The following is a 23,733-nucleotide window of genomic DNA, read 5'->3' as shown; positions in this document are numbered from 1 at the left end:
TTCATCCAAGGATATGGAAAAATAACAACTCTTATATCTTTTTAAAATTTCAACATCTATTTCAATCAGATTGTTCAGAGCCAAACCAAAATTTAAAGTTCACATACAAAAAAGTCAAGGGCTAGACTCCAAGTGCCAGAAAAAAGAGGGGAAAAAAAAAATCAACCAACCACCTGTCTATGAGAGGTTGTTCATCTCACTGTTGCTTATCTTTCAAGATGAAGTTGAATGCGCAATGCTATAATAAGCTGACTTTTAGATCCTCTGGTCACATGGAAGGAGGAGGAATAAGAAGAGACACACTGAAACAAATATAAAAGGAAGGCACAGCTCTGGGTACTGGCATGGTATTATGTGCCAAGTCTTAAAAATGTTTATACCTGTTATTTCAGTACTCCAACTTATATGAGTTGGTAATAAAGAGAAAATTTAAATGAGAAAAATATTAAATAAGGTTAGTCACACTGTTAGCTACAGCAAAATAACATAAACCTCCCAACATTGTGAAAATGTTACATATTTGAGAGTATGGCCACAATCTCATATTGAAAATTAGATTTACAAAGAGATTTTAATGCTGTGGAATGATGCTTATAATTTTCTAACTGGGTACAAAACTGGATAATATAGTCTGAACTATGTAAAACTATGTCTGAGTATGTGAACGTGCCACAAGGTTATCAGCAATAATATTAAAAGTTCATTAGTTTTATGTTTTCTGTATTTTATAGGTTTTTTTTTAACAATGCATGCCATATTTTATTCAGAAAAATATTTTAAAAGTCACTGGCTGGGCGCAGTGGCTCATGCCTGTAATCCCAGCACTTTGGGAGGCCAAGGCAGGTGGATCGCTTGAGTCCAGGAGTTCAAGACCAGCCTGGGTGACATGGCAAAACTCCATCTCTACAAAAAATATAAAAGTTATCTTGGCGTGTTGGTGTACACCTATAGTCCCAGCTACTCAGAAGGCTGAGGCGGAAGGATCACTTGAGCCTGGGAGGCAGAGGTTGCAGTGAGCTAAGATTGCACCACTGCGCTCCAGCCTGGGCGACAGAGCAACACACAATCTCAACAACAAAAAAAAATTGTTTGTTTTAAAGTCACAAAAGTCTTAATAGTCCCAATAACCAGACTGATATGCTCACTACTATTAAACGTGATTCAGGCCGGGTGCAGTGGCTCACGCCTGTAATCCTAGCACTTTGGGAGGCCGAGGCGGGTGGATCACCTGAGGTCAGGAGACCAGCATGGCCAACATGGTGAAACCTCGTCTCTACTAAAAATACAAAAACTAGCCGGGCGTGCTGGCAGGCACCTATAATCCCAGCTACTCGGGAGGCTGAGGCAGGAGAATCGCTTGAACTCAGGAGGCGGAGGCTGCAGTGAGCTGAGATCGCGCCACTGCACTCCAGCCTGGGGGACAAGAATGAGACTTCGTCTCAAAAAAACAAAAAAAAACACGTTTTTTGTTTGTTTTGATTCAGGCCGGACGCAGTGGCTCACGCCTGTAATCCCAGCTTAGGCGGGCAAATCATCTGAGGTCAGGAGTTCAAGGCATTCTGGCCAACATGGCAAAACCCCATCTCTACTAATAATACAAAAATTAGCTAGGCGCTGTGGCATGTGCCTGTAATCCCAGCTACTCAGGAGGCTGAGGCAGGAGAATTGCTTGAATCCAGGAGGCGGAGGTTGCAGTGAGCCAAGATCATGCCACTGTACCCCAGGCTGGGAGATAGAGCAAGACTCCGTCTCAAAAAAAAAAAAAAAAAAAACAGTGATTCAGTGGTAAGTCTATCACTTTTAACAAATTTTCAAGAAAATGAATAGTCTAAATTTTAGCATCACTATCCTCTAAGGTTCTCCAGGCTTTATAGTTAATGATAAGTGGCTACCTTCTTTTACAAAGAGAAGCTAGGTCCACTATTAGCTGTGTGAACTTGGCCCTGTTATTCAACATTCTCTTTGACTGAGTTTCTTTGTCTGTAAAATGTGCATAACACTGTATCTGTCTCAAAGGATGTTGTAAGGATTCAATGATATGTGTATAAGGTGTTTAGTACATTGTCTGGTACAACACAACACTCAAAAGTGTGTTAACTATCATCATTTAAGACCCAACCAGTCAGCAACAGAGAAAGCTTTGCAGATCCAAATCCCAATTCAGAGTTTCATTTACATTGAAAAGGATACAGAAAGTAAAGCCCAACATCCATGAAAATCAGTAAGAATTCAGAAGACAGACTCCAGATCCAAGACAGAGGTGTACCCAACTTAAAAGCATGCTTCCTGAGTAAGGGGAGTCACCTGGGGTGCTCAGGTATGCTGGGAGAAGTGGTAATACGACAAGACAGAGATTGGGGACAGAATCTACAGGATAAGAACAAACGGAGAGCTCATCCACGTACTGCAGCCAGAAACCAATAGAACTATAAGGAGATAAAGAATCCACAGGCTACTGAAAGTTTTAGAAAGCTCAGTGTGTCCAAGGACAATCATAGGGGGAAAGAAGAGGAATTTGAAATCCCAAGCTAATTTCCTCTTGAGGAGCCAAATCCAGAGTCCCCAAGAACCACTCGTTTACTTACATTTCAGTGCAGCAGCCTCTTAGGCCACTCTTATTTCAGCCCAACGGAAAGTCCAATAATCAATGCTAAAATGCCCAGCAACACAACTACTAGCACAATGATAATTATCAATTTCTGGAGAGAGGAATAAGACAAAAACAAATCATTATTACAAACAACCAAAAAAATAACAACTCATCCAAAACCTAACCCCTGTCACCTCTACATAGAAAATATCTTACCAGTCTGAATAAGAGGCCTACATCTCTACATACAGACATCCTTCTAGGATACTTCATTTATTTTTAAGACAGGGTTTTTCTCTATCACTCAGGCTAGAGTGCAGTGGCATGATCATGGCTCACTGCAGCCTCGACCTCCTGGGCTCAAGTGATCCTCCTGCCTCAGCCTCCTGAGTACATAGGACTATAGGCATGCACCACCATGCTCAGCTCATTTTCTTTATTTTTGTAGAGACAGGGTCTTCCCATGTTCCCCAGTCTGGTCTCAAATTCCTGGGCTCAAGCAATCCTCTCACCTCGGCCTCCCAAAGTTCTGGGATTATAGGTGTGAACCACCACACCCAGCCTAGGACAGTTTAAATTTCTTAAATTACTTCTAGGCTAGGAATGCCAGCAGAGGGAAATACGGGGTCTCTCTCAGCTCTCAGCTCACACTGCAGTTCTGTATATGTGGACAGATAGAATCAGAGCCACTATCGTGGGGTCTCTAAGGAGCAGCTGGCCAAGATAAAAAGTCACTGACTGATTTTTTCCATTTTAAGAGGGAATATAAAGGCATTTTTGATAGAGTTCTAATTTCCTACTTTTGCCCATACTCCTACCTGTCAGACCCAGTACACTGCCTGGATATCAGAAAATGCCACCCAGCCTGGATTCACCATGTAAAATAACTTCCCAGTCCCCTAAATCCCTGCATAAGCAATAGGTAAAGTTGGATGAAAAACAAAGAACTAAACAACAACAATATCAGAGCCCAAGAGAACCAGTCAAAGGAGAAAAGTCTAAAAAGCAGACGCCACCAGAGCTGGATAACCACAGTCGTGAGCACAGAAGCCTAGAAGTCCTTAAGCGGCAGGGGCACCAGAGGGTGGGCAAATACAGTGGTGTGGTAGAAACAGAATGATTGGGATCTGAACTTGAATCCCAGTGCCTCTACTTACTAGGTGGCCTGAAGCCAGTTACTGAGCCCCTGACCCTCAACTGTCTCATTTATAAAGTAGAAATAACAGGTGCTCCATCAGATATGACATAATGTATAGATAGCAGTTAGCATGAGCTAGGTACAAGGTAGAGAAAAAGAGAAGGGAGGCGGAGCTTGGGCGCCTGGAGTGGAAGACAATGAAGAGAAGGTTTCTGAACAGAGGAGTCAAGTGTAACATCTGAAAGGCTCATGAGCTAAGTCCAGGAGAAGATTAGCAGCACCACCTGGGCCATGCATCCATCCTACAGAACTGCCTTTCAAGTATGGGTTCTTGGGGAGATAGCTTGTGAGCCAGATCCATGCAAGGCACACCGGGGAAGGAAGGGCAGGCAGCTTGTCTCTAGGAAAAGCTGAGGGAGGGGTTGATGAGGCCACGACAGGGAGGGAGGCGTGGGCTCAAGGACACAGGTAGGGGTGGCCAGGGAGAAGAGATACTAGTAAGACAGCTGAGACGAAGGACAGTTGAGATGAAGGTGCTCACCCTCCGGGCTTCACTCTGATACTTGACAGCCTTTTTGGTATCTGCCACGGCCCGCTCCACAAAGCCCACTGACTGGTCCATGTTGTTCTCAATACGGTCAATCATGGATCCCTTTCCCCAGATGCAAGAGGTGGTGGCAGCAGAAACAGAGACAGGGAGAGGGAAGAGAAAGAGCGAGACACAGCAAACAAAATGGACTCTCTTCTCTGAAGGCCACAGGAGAGACTCACCTTCCGGGCCTGACTCTGGTATTTCACAGCTTTTTTCGTTTCATCTCGTGCCTTCTCCACGTGGTCCACTGTGTGCATGACATTCAACTCTATGTTATCTAACATCTCACCCTGCAAAGAACAGACTCTGATCACACCAAGTAAACATCTCAGGTCAGTCCTAGCCAATGCGGGGAAGGGATTCTCTTTCTTACAATCTTCAGTGGCAAGAAGAGCATCCACAAACCTTGATGCATGTCCTTCCATAGGACACCCATTCACAGTCCTTGGTGGTGGGGTGGCGGTCACTTGTTCAAGAAACATTCAGTGAATTTTACTACTTCTCTGTGACCAGCACTCCACCAGGCATCCAGAACATACTGTCTAGATACCTAGTAACTACCTATAAATATACTCTGAGATATCCCTGGACAACCTTTGTTATTTTTTTTACACTTAAGCACATGGAGAGGAACCAAAATAAGGATATCTCATTGTTATTAGGACATCACTAGGATGCTGGCCTCTTCCTGGTCATTCAGACCTGAATCAACATCATTCAGCCTGAATTGAGTATATTCACTAACTGCAGAAGAGTGCCTGGCACATAGTAGGTGCTCAATAACTATCTGAGGTGGGGAACATTTGCTTTCTCTAAGTTATTTCCAGGCCTTTTAACTGACAGACATTGGGTTTACCCAAGCTATTTGGTTATATTTTCCCTTCCAGACAGTGGTCTCTTGATAAGCTTCCCAACCATTTCCTAGCAATCACTTCCTGACAGGGAAGTTTGATCATTCCAATTAATCTTAGGCATTTTAGGAATTCTCCTCAACTACCCAACCCAACTCTATCACTTTACGGCAGTCTGTAAACAGAACAAGGCACTTACCACCACTTGAATCTCAAGCCAGTTCCTCGGCAAGGCAGTGTAGGGGAAAAGAAGAGGTGGGATGGAGGGACTTGAGAAATGGTCTCAGAGGCCAGTAGGGAATGGGGGGAAAGCACCCAGGCCCTCGGCAGGGAACCAATGTCAAAAACTAGTCAAGCTGTGCTCGAGCTTCAACTAGGTTGTGCAGTCTGCCTACTATGGAAGCAATTTTCTCTCCTATCCAAGTGTCAGAGCAGCTGGAAGTTCATGGCAACAGTGCACAGCACCATGACCCTGTGGCACACTTAACTGTCCCATAAGAACTAGGAACCATCTAACTATGTGAAACTAGCACCCTATGCAGGCAATCCAGAATTCTATCCCGAGCAAGCATGCCTGGGACAAAGTAAGCTGTCAAACTAGCACCACGAGTGTTTCGAGTCTTTCTGTCAATGCTATTTTGCTACTCCTTCATTCATGTTGTTGTCTGCTCTGTGCCTTAGCAAAAGGTGCCAAAATTAAAAAAAAATACAAACAGAAAAAAAAATGGAAAAAAATAAAAATTTATGTTAAACCTGAGTCTTCCCTGTGAACTAGAGAAAAGATCACATTTTCAATGTCATCAGTGAACTAGTCCATATCAGGAGGCTGTTTTAAAACGTCACCATTAGGAGCCCGGATCTCTGATTTTTAAGAAAGAAAAAAAGACAAATCCTGGGAGGATTGCTTGATCCTGGGAGGTCAAGCTGCAGTGAGCTGTGATCACGCCACTGCACTCCAGCCTGTGCAACAGAGCAATACTCCATCTTAAAAAAAAAAAAAAACATCAAAAATCCAGGAAAACTGGGTACTTGACAGAACACATCAAACCCTGTATCAACTAGCAACGACTGCAAGGCCAAAGGGACAGGCAAGAATGACAAGGTTAAGATCACCCAAAGTGTCAACATTCAATTCGAACGCACACTTTCCCATGGGATTCTGTTTCTCCTTTATGCAAATTCCCAATGGTTCTCCCACCCTACCTCACTGGCTTCCAGTATTCCCTTTCTCCCTGTTCTCAGTAGACCCTGAGCTTTCTTCTCCTCCCTCCCCACGCTGGGACTCACTGCCACTTACCTGATTCTCCACCAGCATGGCGATGTCCATAAACATGTCGTGAAGCTCCTTGATGCTGCTCTCCAGCCTCACAATGTCCTTGTGCCGTCCCTCAATCTCACTGAGGGCTTGCTTGGAAATCTGTGAGTCAATGATCTACAACAGGCCACACACAGACTGTTAGCTACCCCTGCAAGAAAAGCTGCCCCTGCCACAGCCCTCATGCACACTCCTGGGGAGCTCCTTGCCTCCCTGAACTCCCTGCACCTGCAGCTCCCCCTCCACCTGCTGGACTGCATGAGCTCCGCAGTGGCCTCCCTGCTCATGAGAGGGATGTGCTATCCGAACACACAGGGCACTCACCCCAGAAGTGAAGATGGCTGGGTTGCCACTCTCCAACATCTCCTCCAGCTCCTCATCGGTTGTCTTTTTGCCAGCTTTGTAACAAAAGAAGTAGAGCGTCAAATATAAGATCACGGTGAAACACCATCTGATAAGGTCCCTGAAAATTAGGAACGTGACTTCCCTATAAAGACCGTGGCCTTTACAACACTCCCCCAATTGCCTCCTGACTCATCTTATTTCTGCCCTAATCCAAGCCATCCTTAACACTATCAGCAGTTACCTTCCTAAAGCACGTATCTCATTACATTGCTTCCCAGCTCAGAACATTTCCTTGCCCCATTCACTACACTATGGTGTCCAAGGCCCTCATAACATGCTAGTTCATGGGCAAGCCCTCCCTCAATCCATCCTAACCTTATGCTACTCCAGACACACCCTTTCTCCAGACCCTAGACAACCTGCCACTCCTAAACACACTTGCTCTTTCTTGATTATGTTCATACCATTCCTCTCATCCAAAGCACCTTCCACTCCACGGGGCCCTGCCTTCCACATTACTACATTCCTAAAGGGTACGGCTTTATTTATTTCTCTAATCCTCCCAGCAACTTACACCATACTTTTATCCTTCCAGCAACTTACACCACACTTTTTATTTCTTAAATGTGCTTTGCTGTCAAACAGACAGCAAAATGATACAATGAGTCCACAGGAGAGCAACTGTTTGGCAAGCATTTCCCCTCTATATAGGAGACAATGCTGGACCCCATACAATAAAATTGCTTGGGCCTGATAAACATGGTGTCACCTTTCAGCCTACAGCACAGCATTCAGGATGTGCCAGTGCTGCAGGAGCTGCCCTAGACTTAGGCACAAAATGTGCTTCCTGCTTGCTCCACCAGGGCCTCAAAACTTGGGATGGACAACCAGGTGGCAGGAAAGGTGGAGGGCACACGCCAAACCTCAAGTACATACTAATTTCGAGCTGCCGCTGGATTCGCCCTTTGCTGCGTTCTCGGAAGTCCACCTGAGCTTCATTGTATTTGGTCATCACCTCCACAAACTTCCGAGAAAGGACAGAGTGCTGTAGGATGATGTAAAATGCAGTCAGGCCCCAGTGGTTCTGTAACTATTATAGAACCCCTCCCCACCCCCACATAGCCATCTACAATAGCACTGAACTTGGAATCAAAAAACCAGGTGTCAAACCAAGTTTTTTGTTTCCTAGCTTTGTGCCACTGGGAGAGTCCACTGCCCTTTCCAGAGCATGGTTTCAGCACCAGTTTACTGAAACCGGTTTACTGCTGACCTCATGTGGTAATTGCGAGGCCAGAGGTCATCTCTAAATCTCTGAGCCCTACATCCACATGGACTAGTAGCATTTTTCTGGCACAACACTTGGCTTGCATTCTAAAACTGTCAGATTCCCTTCCCACATGTCATACTTACCAAAGATCCTTGAGTTCTTATGCTAAACTCATCTCCCCAACTCTTCTTGCTTATAAGTAGATGCATTATCTCAACAGCCCTGCATGCCTAAGCTAAAACCTTCCTAATAATTTTTATTCCTTGCTCACCTCTCAGCATCAAGCCCTACTTACTGGTTTCTCCTTTGGAAAATCGCCAATATGTATACTTTTTCCAAACCCACTACCACCATGCAAATTTAGACCAAAACCCTTGCAAAAACCTAACTAGGGACCTTCCAGTCTCCTGCTTCTTTCCCACTTGTAAACGGCTTTCAAATGGCTACCATAATAATCCTCCTAATATACTGCCGCCTGAAGCAAATGCCTGTAAGTTATAACATCAGATCCAAATTCCCCAGACTGGTCCTCAAAGACCTCTAGAATGTGGCACTACATTATCTACTAAAAATTATGTGTCCACTATCCCACAGCAAACTTTTTTCTACAGAAAGCCTATTGTCTTCACATCTGCCCCTTACGTCTACCCACCACCACTACCAACCACTGCTGCCAACACACACATATGTGCATGCCTCACTCCTGCCCCTGTGCCTCTCAGAGAGGGGAAACTACTTCCTGAGGCTGCTCATGTTGGCACTCTGGCCCAGCCTCCTCTGGCTACCCCCAATTCTTCCTGAGATCTTTTGATGCTGAGAGCACCATGCATGTGTCTTCTTATCGCATCCTCCTGCTGGGTCGCATCCTCCTGCTGGGTCTTAGGTAATAGCTTTCCATGCCGCTTCAATGGCATGCCAGTTCTTTAAGGACAAGGATCCTATCTTTGATGACCCCTAAAGTGCCTAGCTCCAAACTGGACAACCAATGACTAACAATTGTTAGAAGACATTAATTTCCTCTCCTGTAAAACAAGAAGGCACGCTAAATCCTAAGCTGTGCTCTAGGAAGCCTGAAAAGCTCTTCAGGGGCCTCCTTAGAGACGGAGAGTACAGGAGAGGAGCCAAAAGGGCTGGACTCTGGCCCTGACCCCTATTTCAACCTGGAGAGTTCTCCTTTACCAGGTCTTCAAATTGAGTTTCAAAATAAGGATTGTATTAAAAAAAAAAAAATCCCTCCACAGTTAAGGGAAAACAATAAGAGATTGGACTAGCTAATCATGAGACAAGGAAAAGTCTTACCTGGGATTTCCGAATCCGAAGGTCTGCCGATGACCTGACCTCATCTTCTTCAATATGCTTCTCCATGCCTAAAGAGGAGAGGAAGGTTATACTTGCAACCTATCTCCGCCTCCAAGAAACATGCTATTCAGTGAAACTTCCTCACTCATTCCCACACATCCAGCCCACGGAGATGTAACAGGTAGGTGTCACCTCAAAAGGTCAGCTCCCAGATGAGCCACAGGACGTGCATTCCACAGCCTTTACGATGACCAGGTTTTGGCATAACAGTTAACAGCATGGGTTCTGGTCACCATGAGACTTAGGCTTGAATCCTTGCCCTGGCACTTACTGGGTGTGACTTTGAAAAAGCCACTTAACCCCTCTTAATGTACCTGTTCTCTCATCTGTAAAACAGAATAACAGTCCCTCCCTCACAATACTAATGTGAAGATTAAATGAGAAGACACATAAAGTGCCTAGCACAATGGCAGGTGCACTATCACTGTTATTACTGGAATCTGCTACTAATGACTCCTCCAGTTAAAATAGTTATTGCAATATACTTGGGGGGAAGAAATGGTAAATTGAGCTGAGCAATAATGCTTTCTCTTCTGATCAATAGCATGCATGCACCAAATACACTGGGCAAGAATGCAGGCTCTAGCAACAGAACTAAGTAAACCTTCTAGGCTCTGGAAGAACTGAATCTATGACAGTAGCTTCATTGAACTATACTCTCCCAAATGGGGGGAGTGAGGGTATGGGAAGGTGGTATGCCTAGCCCACCAAGAAATATCTGTAGACTGAATGATATCTCTTGCATTTATATATCTCTAAAATGACTATTCAAATGTATGTAGGTGGCCGGGCATTGTGGCTCAAACTTGGAATCCCAGCGATTTGGGAGGCCCAGGCAGGTGGATCATTTGAGGCCAGAAAAGTTCGAGACCAGCCTGGCCAACATGGCGAAACCTCATCTCTACTAAAAATACAAAAATTGGCTGAGCGTGGTGGTGCATGCCTGTAATCCCAACAACTTGGGAGGCTGAGGGATGAGAATCACTTGAACCCAAGAAGCAGAGATTGCAGTGAGCCAAAATTGAGCCACTGCCTTCTGGCCTGGGCAACAGAGCAAGATTCTGTCTTAAAAAAAAAAAAAAAAAAAGTATGTAGTTGCCAGGGAAATAAGACCAATAAGAGAAAAGTTGATGGGCCAGGTGTGTCCCAGTTACTCAGGAGGCTGAGGCAGGAGAATCACTTGAACCCAGGAGGTAGAGGTTGCAATAAGCCGAGATCACACCACTGCACTCCAGCCTGGGGGACAGAGTGAGACTCCATCTCAAAAAAAAAAAAAAAGAGAGACAAGTTGAAAGACTAAGTTAAAGGACCAAGTCACAAAACTACTCAGCAGCTGAAAGCACATTTTAATTCTCATCTCCTAGCTTCAATTCTGGACTCTTTCCAGTACAGTCAGGATTTAAGAAAAGGTAAATTTCTGGGGCTACAATGGATCATTGCGGGGACAGAGCCCAAACCACAAGCAAAGATGGACCAAGTGGTGTCACTTCCATCAAGAGGAGTTTCAGTTCGGAAAGCTGGACCCTAGGGGAGCTGAGATAGATGGTGGTGGGGACGGCCTTGTTTTCTTTGTTCCCTTCTTACTCTTCAGTTTGTTCCGGACGTTGTTGGCCCTTTTCTTAATCTCAGTCGTGAGCTGCTCTAGGTCATCCTTGGTTTCTGGGTAAATAAAGGCAGGCAGAATCCGTTAGAAAGGAGAGGACTGATTCCTTTGTGAACTACAGCAATCATCATCAGAGGAGGGGAGCTTTATCGGGCATCCACTGCCCAGAATGGTATTTATCCCAACACACTCCCCAGCATCTGTCATTAGAATCATAGAGTGCTTATTTTTTTAAAGGCATTTTCCAGGCACCCCATCTCAGTCTACAGAATAAAAATACCCAGGGTTGGAACCACAAAATCAGCTCTTTCAACCCTCCTAAGTAATCCTGCAGCACATAAAATTGTGGAAACTCTGCTTTTAGAGGAAAGAGCCTACCACGGGAGCTTCGGTTGAGAAGGTTCTAGGGAGCTTATGGGGAAAATAGATTTCAACCAAGGCTAATCAACTTAAAATGAGGCAAATATTTATGACATACCTACTACACACATCCTAGGTTGTATGGAGCAAACTAAGTGTTAGCTATAACCATTCATTCAAAAGCCATCCTTCAGCCCCTACTACAACTTTGGAACAGAGCTAGAAACTATGGAATCAGAAAGAAGATCTAGATTTTTCCTGCAAGGTGTTAGAGTCTAGTGGGAGACAAGGGAGAAATAAATCAGCAGCTGTAATATGCAGCGTGGAGTAAGGTATGAGTTCTGGTCAAGGTGTGCACAGCCTGGAGGGATCTGGAAAAGCCTCTAAAGATGGAGATGAGCAGGACTGAGTCTCAAGGACTGTGAGTTGGCCAGGTAGAGAAAGAGACTAAAAGCAGGAATCCCACGAGAAGAAACAGTAAGTAAAGGGTATGAGTGAACAGGAAATGTCTGGGGAACCAGACAGAGTTGCTCTGGCTGAAGCATGGGGAGCAGGAGGAGGATGGCAGGAGACAGGCTGGCTGGGAAGGCAGGAATGTGATCAAGACAATGCCCATATGCTCTGCTAAAGTGTTCCCACTTCAGTCTTTAGGTAATAGGGCCCATGGGAAAAATGAAAGAGTGGAATGACAGTGTCAGGCTTGTTCTCTGTTCTTAAGGAACCAAAAATATAGCCCTAAACCACCCGTGTCCAAACTGTGGAACGCACGGATTTTTTTGCTTATCTGTAGTGGCAGATATCAGGAAAATTATGCACAAACCTTTCTTTTAGCTCATCAGCTATCGTTAATGTTAGTGTTCAAGAAAATTCTTCTTCCAATGTGGCCCAGGGAAGCCAAAAGGTTGGACACCCATGCAAACAATTAGGGGAGAAAAAACGTTTGCCTAGGTGGTGGTAACAAACAGGAGTTTAGGGATAGAAGGAATTTCTGTGAACTCAAACCATTTTGGAACACCTCATGGAAAGAAAAAATGGACTTGATCTGGTAGGATTCAGAAAGAGGGCTAGGAAAAGCATTTCAGGCTGGGGAAATAGTACACGCAGAGGCTCAGAGGAGGGACAGGGCACAGGGTATGTAAGCAGCAGTGGGAATCGTCGCCAGTCAGGAAGAGGGACTAGCTGGGAAACAGGAAAGTCTAGCTAAATGGTTGGAGTGGGACCATGAAGACAAAACCTTGACTGTGGCCAGGCAGTAGGAGCTCAGGTAAGGTAAAGGGGAGGGAAATGAGATAATATGTACACTAGTGCCCTGTAACTTGTACACTTCCCGACTGCTCATGAAGGGCAAGAAAACAAGGCTGGCTCAGCCCCAAGGAAAGGGTGATTGTTGGGTGACTCAGTTCTAAGTAAACACTCACTTGGCTCTGGAATCGGTGCAGAGAGAATGATACTGTAGAGTTTCTTAGCCTCCTCTACATGTTCTGAGATCTTGTCAATGTTAAGCCGAGTTTCCTCAATCTATAATCAGAAAGACAATAACCTTCATCATCAAAGAGGAAGTACAGGTCCATGGCTGAGATAAACGTTTGGCAGAGCTGCTGGTGAAAGCTGCCCATCTTCTGGGTTTGCGGAAGAAGATAATGACTTAAAGTCCTCAGCTGCCCAGTGAGTACCCTTTCCATGGTCAGATAAAGTCATCTCAACAGAACAGTTGTTAAAAATCCATACTTGTTGCTCCCTGAGAGTAATACATTTGCCCACTTTGGATGAAAGGATTCAGGCCAAAGTCAAGAAGAGCTAAGAAAAACCATGAAGAATGATCAGAGGGGGAGAATCAGCAGACCTTAGCAGGCAGAGCCTTAAAGCCCAAAAAGTGAGAACAGAAAAGAGTGAGGATGAAGGAGAGGGGAAAAAGGAAGGAAGGAAAGAAAGAAGTGAAAGGAAAAGAACAAACCTAGAGAGTGAAAAACACAGAATGAGAGGAAGAGAAAGACAGAAACAGATAGGCCAGGCGCGGTGGTTCATGCCTGTAATCCCAGCACTTTGGGAGGCCGAGGCAGACGGATCATGAGGTCAGGAGATCAAGACCATCCTGGCTAACACAGTGAAACCCCGTCTCTACTAAAAAATGCAAAAAAAAAAAAAAAAATTAGCCTGGCGTGATGGTGGGCGCCTGTAGTACCAGCTACTCGGGAGGCTGAGGCAGGAGAATGGCGTGAACCCGGGAGGTGGAGCTTGCAGTGAGCCGAGTTCGCACCACTGCACTCCAGCCTGGACGACACAGCGAGACTGTCTCAAAAAAAAAAAAAAAAAAAAAGAAACAGATAGAGAAAACAAGGAGAGAAAAAAAGAGAGATACTAGGCAATGAAGGTCTCAGGAGACAGCCCAAGCTTCTCTAGGACATATATGTTCTTGTACTAACTGATTTCCTCAGACGATCAGGACCCAGTAGCTCGAGCCGCAGCCCATTTCTGCATATTTCTAAGGCTCCTGATTGTACAAGGCTGTGAGTATCATAAAATATTTCCAGCAGCACTTCATTCCCAAGTAGAATGCCACTGTCAGACATTCCTGCGTGAGCTTTGACTGCAGCCTCAGCTCCCCCCTTCATAGGTGCCCATGCCACTGGTACCACAGCCCTGCTGCAGTGGAAGCCTATGTACAGGGAGCAGGGCAGGAAGGAGAGACCTCAGCACCTGTAGGGTCTATCTGCTTCACTCTCAAAGTGAAGGGCACATCAACATTGCAACAATTGACAAACAGAAATCTTGTAAAATGTCATACAGTAGGATCCTAACATCTGAGATGCAACAAAAATAAAACTCAATGCGTATGCAGCTTCCAGCATCCCTCTTTTCCTGTGGACACTTCACCTTTTTCAAAACCTGATTATAGCTCTTCATATTCAATAGAAAATAGGAGAGGCCAGGCACAATGGCTCACACCTGTAATCCCAGCACTTTGAGAGGCCGAGGCAGGCAGATTACTTGAGCCCAGGAGTTCAAGATCAGCCTGGGTAACATGGCAAAACCCCGTCGCTACAAAAAATACAAAAATCAGCCAGGCATCGTGGCATGCCCCTGTAGTCCCAGCTACTCAGGGGGCTAAAACGGAGGATCCCTTGAGCCTGGGAGGTTGAGGCCACAGTGAGCCATGATCATGCCACTGCATTTCCCGCCTGAGCAACAGAGTGAGACTCTGTCTCAAAAACAAACAAAAAAAAAAAAGGGAAAAGAAAAAAAATAGGAGAAACAATACTTGAGCTCTCTAGCCCTCAAATCAGTACTTTTGCCACTGGAGCACAGGATTTTCCCCTCTATAAATATATTGGCTTAGATGTGCCAGAGTTTAAGAGTAGAGTTGCTTGCTGAAAGATGTAGAATAAAATTACAATGTAATAATATCATGGGAGTGTAAACATACATACAGGTAACTACCCAAATATTTGTGAAGCATTTTAAGAGTTTACAAAGCAACCTATAAGACTGGACCAGTACCATTATTCAAATGAGGAAACAAGTTTAAAGAAATTATAGGTCACCTAGCTAGTGGTAGGGACAGCATGCAAATAGTGCCCTCCACACTCCAACTGGGATGCTTTTTTCCATTAGATTGAAGAGTTAATTTTTTAAATTATCTGTACTGTTTAGCAGCATTCCAGCCCTACCCAGCTATAAAAAGGGCCTCTGTTACAACCTATGATACTCACTGATACAGTTTGGCTCTGTGTCCCAACCCAAATCTCATCTTGTAGCTCCCATAATCCCCATGTGTTGTGGGACGGACCCAGTGGGAGACAATCGAATCATGGGAGTGGGTCTTTCCTGTGCTGTTCTCATGATAGTAAGTCTCACAAGATCTGATGGTTTTAAAAACAGGAGTTTCCCTGCACAAGCTCTCTTTTTGCCTGCTGCCATCCATGTAAGACGTGACTTGCTCCTCCTTGACCTCTGCCATGACCGTGAGGCTTTCCCAGACACGTGGAACTGAAAGTCCATTAAACCTCTTTCTTTTGTAAATTGCCCAGTCTCAGGTATGTGTTTATCAGCACCATGAAAACAAACTAATACACTCACAGACTCTAGGGGTGTGACCACCTCAGAATCTACTGGCCCCTCTTAGATTAGAACTCGTGTCACTGCATCACACCATGGTTTCCAGTTCCACCACATAACTGTCTTGCCAAAGCAATTACACTGTTTTACAGGATTGAGGGAGGGAAAAAGGCTTTCTAGAAGAAAACACACTAAACATTTTTAAATGAGTTTATCAAATTTTAACAAGTCATAAAGGACTTAGATTTTGCATGTTCAACAGATTGGTTGTCACAGAAATTCTCTCATCTGGAAAATTATTTTATAAACTGAAGAGTATTCTGACCCAAAGTTCAGTCAATGGTAGAAGCACAGGAAGAGATAGGAAGTTTCTAGGATGAGACTGGCAGGCCTCAGGCTCAGTGTCACTACAGGCATTTGGAGACTGGATGGCTGATACTCACCCTGCCCTATGCACAGGAGAACTGGTCCTGGGTGCTCTATCCGCAACCTGCCTACGGGACTTCCCAGGCCCAGGGAGCACTCCATTCCACCCCACCCATCCTCCACCCACTGTAGCTGGTCTCTTTCCTCTGACCGCATCAACCTTTCTATTTGGAGGCATTTCAGGGAATCTGATTTCACAGCAATTTAGTCAGTTCACCAAATAATCACAGGACCTTTTTGGGACCTCAGGATGGGCAAGTGGCCAACCATAGAGCTTTCTTTTTTTGAACTTCGTGGCTTTGCTTTTTCTTAGAAGTACTGGTTTTCCTCAAAGGTGACTTTCTGAGTATTCAATGGTGTGAAATGGCAGCTACATGTGGTTTCCTTTTGTGCATTTGCCACATAATCAAAAAATCATGAGGCAATTGCAGGGAAGGGGTATAGGAAACTGACAAGTGCCCAATCTAAAAGTTTAAAGGCTATTGCATGTGTTTGTCTGGGGTTAAGTATACTGACATCTAAAATTACTCTGCATATTCATATAAAATTGACTAAACATATTCTTGTATCAGAAATGATGCTATGCACTTCACAATACTTCTATGAGGCTACCATCATCATCTCCTTTTTATACATATGAGAATATTGAGTCTCAAAGAAGTAGAGAAATTTACTCCAGGTTATACTGCAGAAAGAGGCAAAACTGAGGTTTGAACTCAGGAATACTAAATCCTGTCTCCTGAACCAGGTAAACGCCTAAGGAAGGCTCCTATATCTTCTCTCCCAAGTTCATGCATATTCAGCCCACATCAGGTTAATGTGCATGTTCAATCCACTGTTTTGGGAGAATGGATCAGTTGCCTTTCACAGAGATCGTCCTTATTTCTCTGTCTTCTCACCACCGCTCCCTATAGAAAGCTTTTTACAAAATGAGCCCTCAAGAAGTATTGTTGACCAAGTGTTGACATCTAAAAGTGTTTTTTTTAAAATCACCATGTAAAATTTACAGCTAATATATTCCCAGTGCCTTGTCATTGCACATTGTTTATTAATTTTTTTTTTTTGAGACAAAGCCTTGCTCTGTTGCCCAGGCTAGAGTGCAGTGGCATGATCTTGGCTCACTGCAACCTCCACCTTCCGGGTTCAAGTGATTCTCCTGCCTCAGCCTCCCAAGTAGCTGGGATTACAGGCACCCGCCACCACACCAACCTTTTTTTTTTTTTTGTATTTTTAGTAGAGACAAGGTTTCACAACGTTGGCCAGGCTGGTCTCGAACTCCTGAGCTCAAGTGATCCGCCCACCTCGGCCTCCCAAAGTGCTAGGATTACAGGTATGAGCCACCAGGCCCAGCCTAAAATGTACTTTTCAATGCTTTGTTAGTAATATGGGAATCCAGATAACATAGGATTTAAGGAATTAAGATCAAACAGACCAGGTTCCAGTTTCTGCTCCATCTCTCTTAGCAGTTTTATGACCTTGAACGCACCTCATAAGTGTCCCTAAGCACCAGTTCTCTCATCTGTGAAATGAGAATTATCACAACTCCCACTTTAGAGTTTTTGTGAAGATTAAATTAGACAATACATGCCAAATGTTTAACATAAAGTACATGTTCAATAAATGTTAGGTGATGACAATGATAAATACAAAAATGCCAGCAATTACTGCACATTTATCATATGCCAGGTACTATGCGGTGCATTTACAGGCATGTCTCATTTAATCCTCATAGCAATCCTGTAAAAAAGTCTTAATAAAACAGTCTGACCTCATCAGTAGCCACCCAAGGAAATCTAAGGTCAACACCCAAGTCAATCACTCTACATGTTGGGCGTGGCCAAATATAATTACTATATTATACTAATAACTATAACTAAAAGGAAGGAGTTATTTTCGAGATCTGGATGGCCTCTTCCTTCTGGATCTAATTAGCCAGTGGAATCTAATTAAACAAGGAAAAGCAGAGAAAGTACTAGTTTGTGGAACTGGCAGGTTGCATGGGGTAAGATGGAAGGCTAAGCAAAAAAGCTCTGTTTATTCTCCCTAAGAATTAGTCTCAGCCTCTCCTAAACTCCCAGGTACCTTGTACCTCTAGTTGAGCATTAATTGCTGCATATTTACATATTGAAAACTTATTGCAAGGTGACAAGAGCAATGTGATTTTAACTGTCAAATGATCCCTCCTTTTCACAATTTATACACCTTCACTTTCCCCAAAAAATGACAGAATCCCAAGCAGTCTTCATATTAGAGCTGCTCAGTCAAGTCCTCTTTAATTTGTTTGCCTTCTTTGCTTTAGAAAACAAATGTTGATGAAAAGGGAGGGAAAAGGCCACCTCAGTCAACCAAGCAATGGAAGTCAAGTCCCAAAAGCATTTTATCAAGACCAGGACTAATGTTTCAATTCTCCTTTTATGAATGAAAAGAAAAGAATGATCTCAGAATTATACTGACCAATGAAAACAAGTATTCTGAGACAATAATCTCAAGTAAATTAAGTGTGTTGGGGCTTTGCATCACTCAAAATTTAGTCAGGAAAGTGAAAACCTATCTAGTTACTTTAATCAAAGTAATATAATAAAGGGATTGTTTATGCAGGGATGGAAGCGTCAAGAAGCCAAACAGAAGTTTGCTGGGGCACTCTGAAAATTAGCAACAGCAGGTCAGAGGGAAAGAGAAGGAAGGCAGGGTCACCAGAGCCTAAAGCCAGAGCTGTCTGATGGGGGCCAGACCATGGTGGAGTTGACCAGCAGAACTGGGACCATGGAGGCGGGGTCTATTGAGAAAGAGCTGAGGCCATGAAGAAGGCATGTCTGAGGTAGAAAGAGAAAGGAGGAAAACTATGGCCTCTTCCCTCCTCCTTGAGTCTTCTGCTAGTACCTCACTGTCTTAATCTGTTCAGGTTCCTGTAAGAAAAATACCATAGCCTAGGTGGCTTAAACACAGGATATATTTCTCACAGTACTGGAGGCTAGGAAGTCCTCTGGCAAATCTGATGTCTGAGCAGGACCCTCTTCTGGCTTGTAGACAGCTGCCTTCTTCCTGTATCTTCACATGGCTGACAGAGAGATCATCTTTCTCACGTCTCTTTTTATAAGGGTACTAATTCGCCCTCATGACCTAATTACCTCCCAAAAGCCCTACCTCCAAATACAATCACATTGGCGATTAGACTCCAGCATATGAATTCTGAGGGGACACAAACATTCAGTCCATAACACTCTCCTTAGTCAAATATACCAAAAGCAATTGGCAGGGGAAGCTGGGAAATGTAGTTCCCTGTGATACAGAGAAGAGCAGAGGAAGGACAGTAGGGAATGGTCCTGAATGCAAATAGGCAAATGACTGGCAAGGCTTCCTGCCTGCCCCATTGGAAGAGCCCAGAAATGCAGAATCTACCAGTTTGCTTGGTAGGTCATTGTCATCCAATATTCTACTTAAAGAATTAAAAAGTATTTAACCTGCTAGATTTAATGTGTGGATTTCCAAGTTGGATTCACTTTGAGGTTCTTAGTTCTAACAAAAATCAAGCCTACCTAGCAAATCCATATGCTTCAAGACTGGTCACCTCACAGCTCCTCCAGCCAGGTATTGCTCCACCCACCCCTCACCCCAGCCAGGCTCTGCTGCACTATGCCCACAATTTATCCACCCTAACTTCTCCCAGAACTGATTCAGACCCCCTCAAGCACTAGGACCACGTGTTGCTCAACTTAGACTACTTGATATTCATCACTGTCAAGCATGTGGGTCACTCAGTAGACATTTGCTGAATAAATAAATGAATATAAGTAACTGCAGGAGACAAGTATGCTTCTTATATCACTACAAATGGTCTGTTATACCACTACAAATGCATACTTCTTATGGACTGAATGTGCTCTCCCAAAATTAATATGTTGATGCCTAATCCCCAATGGGATGGTACTTGGAGGGAGATGGGACCTTTGGAAGGCATTTAGGTTGTAAGGGTGGAGCCCTCATGACTGTGTTTTGTGCACTTATAAGCAGAGGCCAAAGAGCTAGCTTGCTCTTTCCACCCTGTAAGGATACAGATACAGCAAGGTGGCAGTCCACAACCCAGAAGAGGGTCCTCACCAGAACCCGATCATGCTGGAATCCTGGTCTCAGACTTTCAGCCTCCAGAACTGTAGGAAACACATTCTTATTGTTTATAAGCCATTCAGTCTATGGTACTTTCTCATAGCAGCCCAAACTAAGACAGCATTCAAAAAAGTAAATTTTTGGCCAGCGTGGTGCCTCACACCTATAATCCCAACACTTTGGGAGGCCAAGGCGGGCGGATCACCTGAGATCAGGAGTTCCAGACCAGCCTGACCAACATGGTGAAACCCCGTCTCTACTAAAAATACAAAAATTAGCTGAGCATTGTTGTGGATGCCTGTAATCCCAGCTACTTGGGAGGCTGAGGCAGGAAAATCGCTTGAACCCAGGAGGAGGCGGAGGTTGCAGTGAGCCGAGATCACACTGTTGCATTCCAGCCTGGGTGACAAGAGCGAAACTTCATCCCAAAAAAAAAAGGAAAAGAAAAGAAAACTTTCATCCTTATTAATAGAAGTTCCATGTTAGAAAGTGTTGCTGTGAAAAATTAAATGCTAGGATAGCCAAGTTAAGCTGATTTATTACAGGACTTCTTAGAGCTTTCAATAAGTTAATGTGCATTTTAAGTTTCCAAGAGAAGAAAGAAGCAGGAAGCATTTCTCAAACATATTTGATCACAGAAGGCTTTTTGCACCTCACACTGCCATCTGTGACAACGCGTTTTGACTGACCCAACAAACAACCATTCCCTGGCGCCTTCCCTTTCTTTCTTTTTAACAGAAATCTGACTTTGTTTGGGTAGTGGCATTGCCAGCCCCAGAGGATGAATCATGATGTGTTTGATGGCAATCCTGGCAATCCTGTCCCTTTGCTGAGTACTCACTTTCCTGGTGTCCCTTCCAGCTAAGGAGGCCCACACCATGTGACCCAGTGCTATCCAGGAGGCCACAAGGGAAGTCAGATTGGAGGATCTGGGCAGTTTTCCTCTCTGATGAAAGGACCTTTGGACTTTTCTAGCTGCACCCTTTCTTAATGCTTGCAACGCTGTCACAGGGTGATGCCAAATAGAGCTCTGACTCTGGTGGTTTCAAAACACAGGCAGGTGGGACCTATGTACCACTCTCTTAATCTGGCAGGCTTGTGACTGCTTCAGTAACAGAGCCAAGCAGAAGTGATGTGCTATGTAACTTCTGTAGCTGGAACACCTGCCTTGCATCCCTGAGCTTCTATGTAACAAGTTCAATAGCCCTAAGTGGGCCAGCTATGAGAAGCCCAAGCCACAGAAAGAAGCCAAGTGTAGGTGCTCTGATTGACAGTCTCTGCTGAGCTTTTCCCTTGAGCCACCCCAGTAAAGGCACCAGACAGTAAAATTTTAAAAGCCTCTACAAGATTCTAGCCTGCAGTTGTTCAAGTCTTCCCAATAAAAGCCCCAGAAATTGTAGAGCAGAAGTAATCCGGACCCACTTTGCCCTGTTTGAATTCCTAATCCACAGAATCTGTCAGCAAAACAAAACAGTTGTTTTATACCACTAAATATTGGGGCTATGCTGTGATATAACAATAGATAATCAGAACAGACTCTCTCTCTCACAATCCTAAGAGAAAAGCCAAGAGGATCACAGTGATGCTGACCTAGAACCCCAAGCTGACCTTTAAACGGCACCATCCCTAACCCCAAACTACTTCATATGCAAAATAATTACATATCTTTGTTGCTTAAGCCACAGTTAGTCAAAAGCATCCCTAAATGATAGGCTACACTGCTGCTCAGGATCACAGATTCAGGTCAAGGCTCCATCGCTGGCTTGCTGGTCTTTCCATTTCAGGTCTTTCGCACCCTCCATAAACTGCCATCGGAGTGAATTTTCTAAAACACACTCTGAGCCCATCACTTCCTTGTTTAAATCCTCGAAGGTTCCCCATCACTTTGCAGTGGTGCATAGCTGCAGTAGGCAACAGAATTATCTGGAAGAAATTCCTAAAAATCCAAAAGTCTGAGCCATTCCAGTCCCTAAGAATCAGGTATGTGTATGTGCAAAAAACTCCCCAGGTGATTCTGATGACAAGTCTAGTTAAGAACCAGGGAAATCTTCCCTCACCTTCCTCTCTGCAGGCAGAATTTAACGCTTCCTCTTCTGTGCTCCCATGGTACCTTACTGACACTTTTCTTATCATATAACAATATTTTAAAAATTTCTATCACCCTTACCAGATAAGGAGACAACAGGGGGCGAGAATCCTGTCACAGAACATTGGATCCCCAGCACCTAACATGCTATCTTGAAGACAGTAAGCGCTCAAATACTTTGATGAATAGATAAACGAATACAGAAAAATAAACCCCTAATGTTTCTGCCTCCAAAGGCAGGTCTGTTTCATCTGAACATTACTTTCTGCCAACTGAGCAAACAAACCAAGAAAAATATAGACAACTGCAAATTAGACAAAAATGTGGCGTTTATTATTTGCCAGGCTGTGGCTTGATCAGCCAAAGTGGCCTGAAAACCCAAGGGCCAATCTTTTTCTCCAACGATCAAGAAGCTAGAGAAGATACAATGGAATCTGACAGTGCAAATCACATTCTGAAAACACCCTGGTCCTATGACTTCATGTGCACCTTGCAAATACCTCTATGACTAAGCTGTGATTCATGCTCTCAGCAAATAACCAAGGATGACCTCCTGGAACCAGTCCAAACAGTAAGTTTTATCAAGAGTGCTTTCCCAAGAAAGCGACTTAGTTATATAACCTGCAGGGTGTAGTGGGCATGATCACCAGTCACATAGAGGGGGACAATCTCTCATTTCCCCAAATCTCTATTCTCTGAAACATAATTTATCCCAATTTCAACAGTATATCTACACCACATTCTATAAAATAAACTTTGTGGTCTACTTATTCATAAGTACACTGGGGGACAGAAGGGTGATAAGAACATATCTACTAGATGTCAGGCACTGTGATAGGTGCACCCATACCCTTTCTCACTTTATATCCATAAAAACCAACAGGTAATATTCTCTTTTTAGAGAAAACTGGGGTTTAGAGTAGTTAACTTTTCCAAAATTGTACCACTGGTAATGGGCAGAGCTGAGATTCAGACCATGTTAGGTGGGGCCAGAGCCTACTTGATCCACTCCCTCTTACTTCTCCCCACTCCCCCAAGGCCTTATCCTCTCTGTGCTCTATCAGATCCAAGAAAAGAGGAAAGTAACACTGCTGAACCCCATGCTAAGTACTTTCTGAGCATTAGCTCCTTTAATCTCTACCAAATCTATGACATGAATATTTTTCTCCCCAGTTTACAGATAAACCCACTGATACTTGGAACAGTTAAGGAATGTGAACAAGATCACACAGTTAGTGGCAGATATGGAATTTAATTCAAAGATCATGTTCTTTCCACCTCCCCATGCTGTCCCTCTTCTCCACTCTAAATGTAAGTTTCACGGGGTTTTTCTCTAAATGACAGACACACACATAACAAAGAGAAAGAAATAAGCAATGCAGCAGCCCTGAAGGTCTTGTTAAATCTTCAAAGGCCTCTTCAGAAGTAGCTACCACCCATCCAGTGCTTTTATGTCTGACGATCCTTCCCAGATGTGTGATCTCATATGATCCTCATGGCATCCTTGAAAGGTAAGTACTAACACTCCCAATTTCCAGAGCAGGACATTAAAGCTAAGAGAGGTTAAGCAACCTGACCAAGGTTACACTGCTACGAAATGCTTGAAAAGTGGACCCAAACCATGTTTTAGAGGCCAAAGCC

At 44.0% G+C, this 23,733-nt stretch overlaps 1 protein-coding gene across 14 annotated transcripts in view; it reads right to left on the bottom strand.

Moving 5' to 3' along the window:
* The window catches only part of STX3 (syntaxin 3), a 50,020-nt gene that overhangs the window by 6,063 nt on the left and 20,224 nt on the right, over nt 1–23,733 (bottom strand). For 3 of the 14 annotated variants that reach the window (XM_003826359.5, XM_034932691.3, XM_034932692.3), the window contains exons 3-9: nt 12,839–12,938; nt 11,042–11,116; nt 9,398–9,465; nt 7,768–7,876; nt 6,811–6,884; nt 6,469–6,603; nt 4,500–4,610 (exon numbers count right to left, since the gene is read on the bottom strand). In XM_003826359.5, the coding sequence (XP_003826407.1) occupies nt 4,500–4,610; nt 6,469–6,603; nt 6,811–6,884; nt 7,768–7,876; nt 9,398–9,465; nt 11,042–11,116; nt 12,839–12,938 (672 nt within the window). Of the gene's footprint in view, nt 1–2,585; nt 2,700–4,269; nt 4,381–4,495; nt 4,611–6,468; nt 6,604–6,810; nt 6,885–7,767; nt 7,877–9,397; nt 9,466–11,041; nt 11,117–12,838; nt 12,939–23,733 lie in introns of those variants that run through there. The other 11 variants (XM_008951788.4, XM_008951789.6, XM_008951790.4 and 8 more) reach the window with 7 other exon arrangements.

This window comes from Pan paniscus, chromosome 9, assembly GCF_029289425.2.
Source record: "Pan paniscus chromosome 9, NHGRI_mPanPan1-v2.0_pri, whole genome shotgun sequence".
Classification (NCBI taxonomy): domain Eukaryota; kingdom Metazoa; phylum Chordata; class Mammalia; order Primates; family Hominidae; genus Pan; species Pan paniscus.
This window is presented reverse-complemented; position numbering and strand designations above follow the sequence as displayed.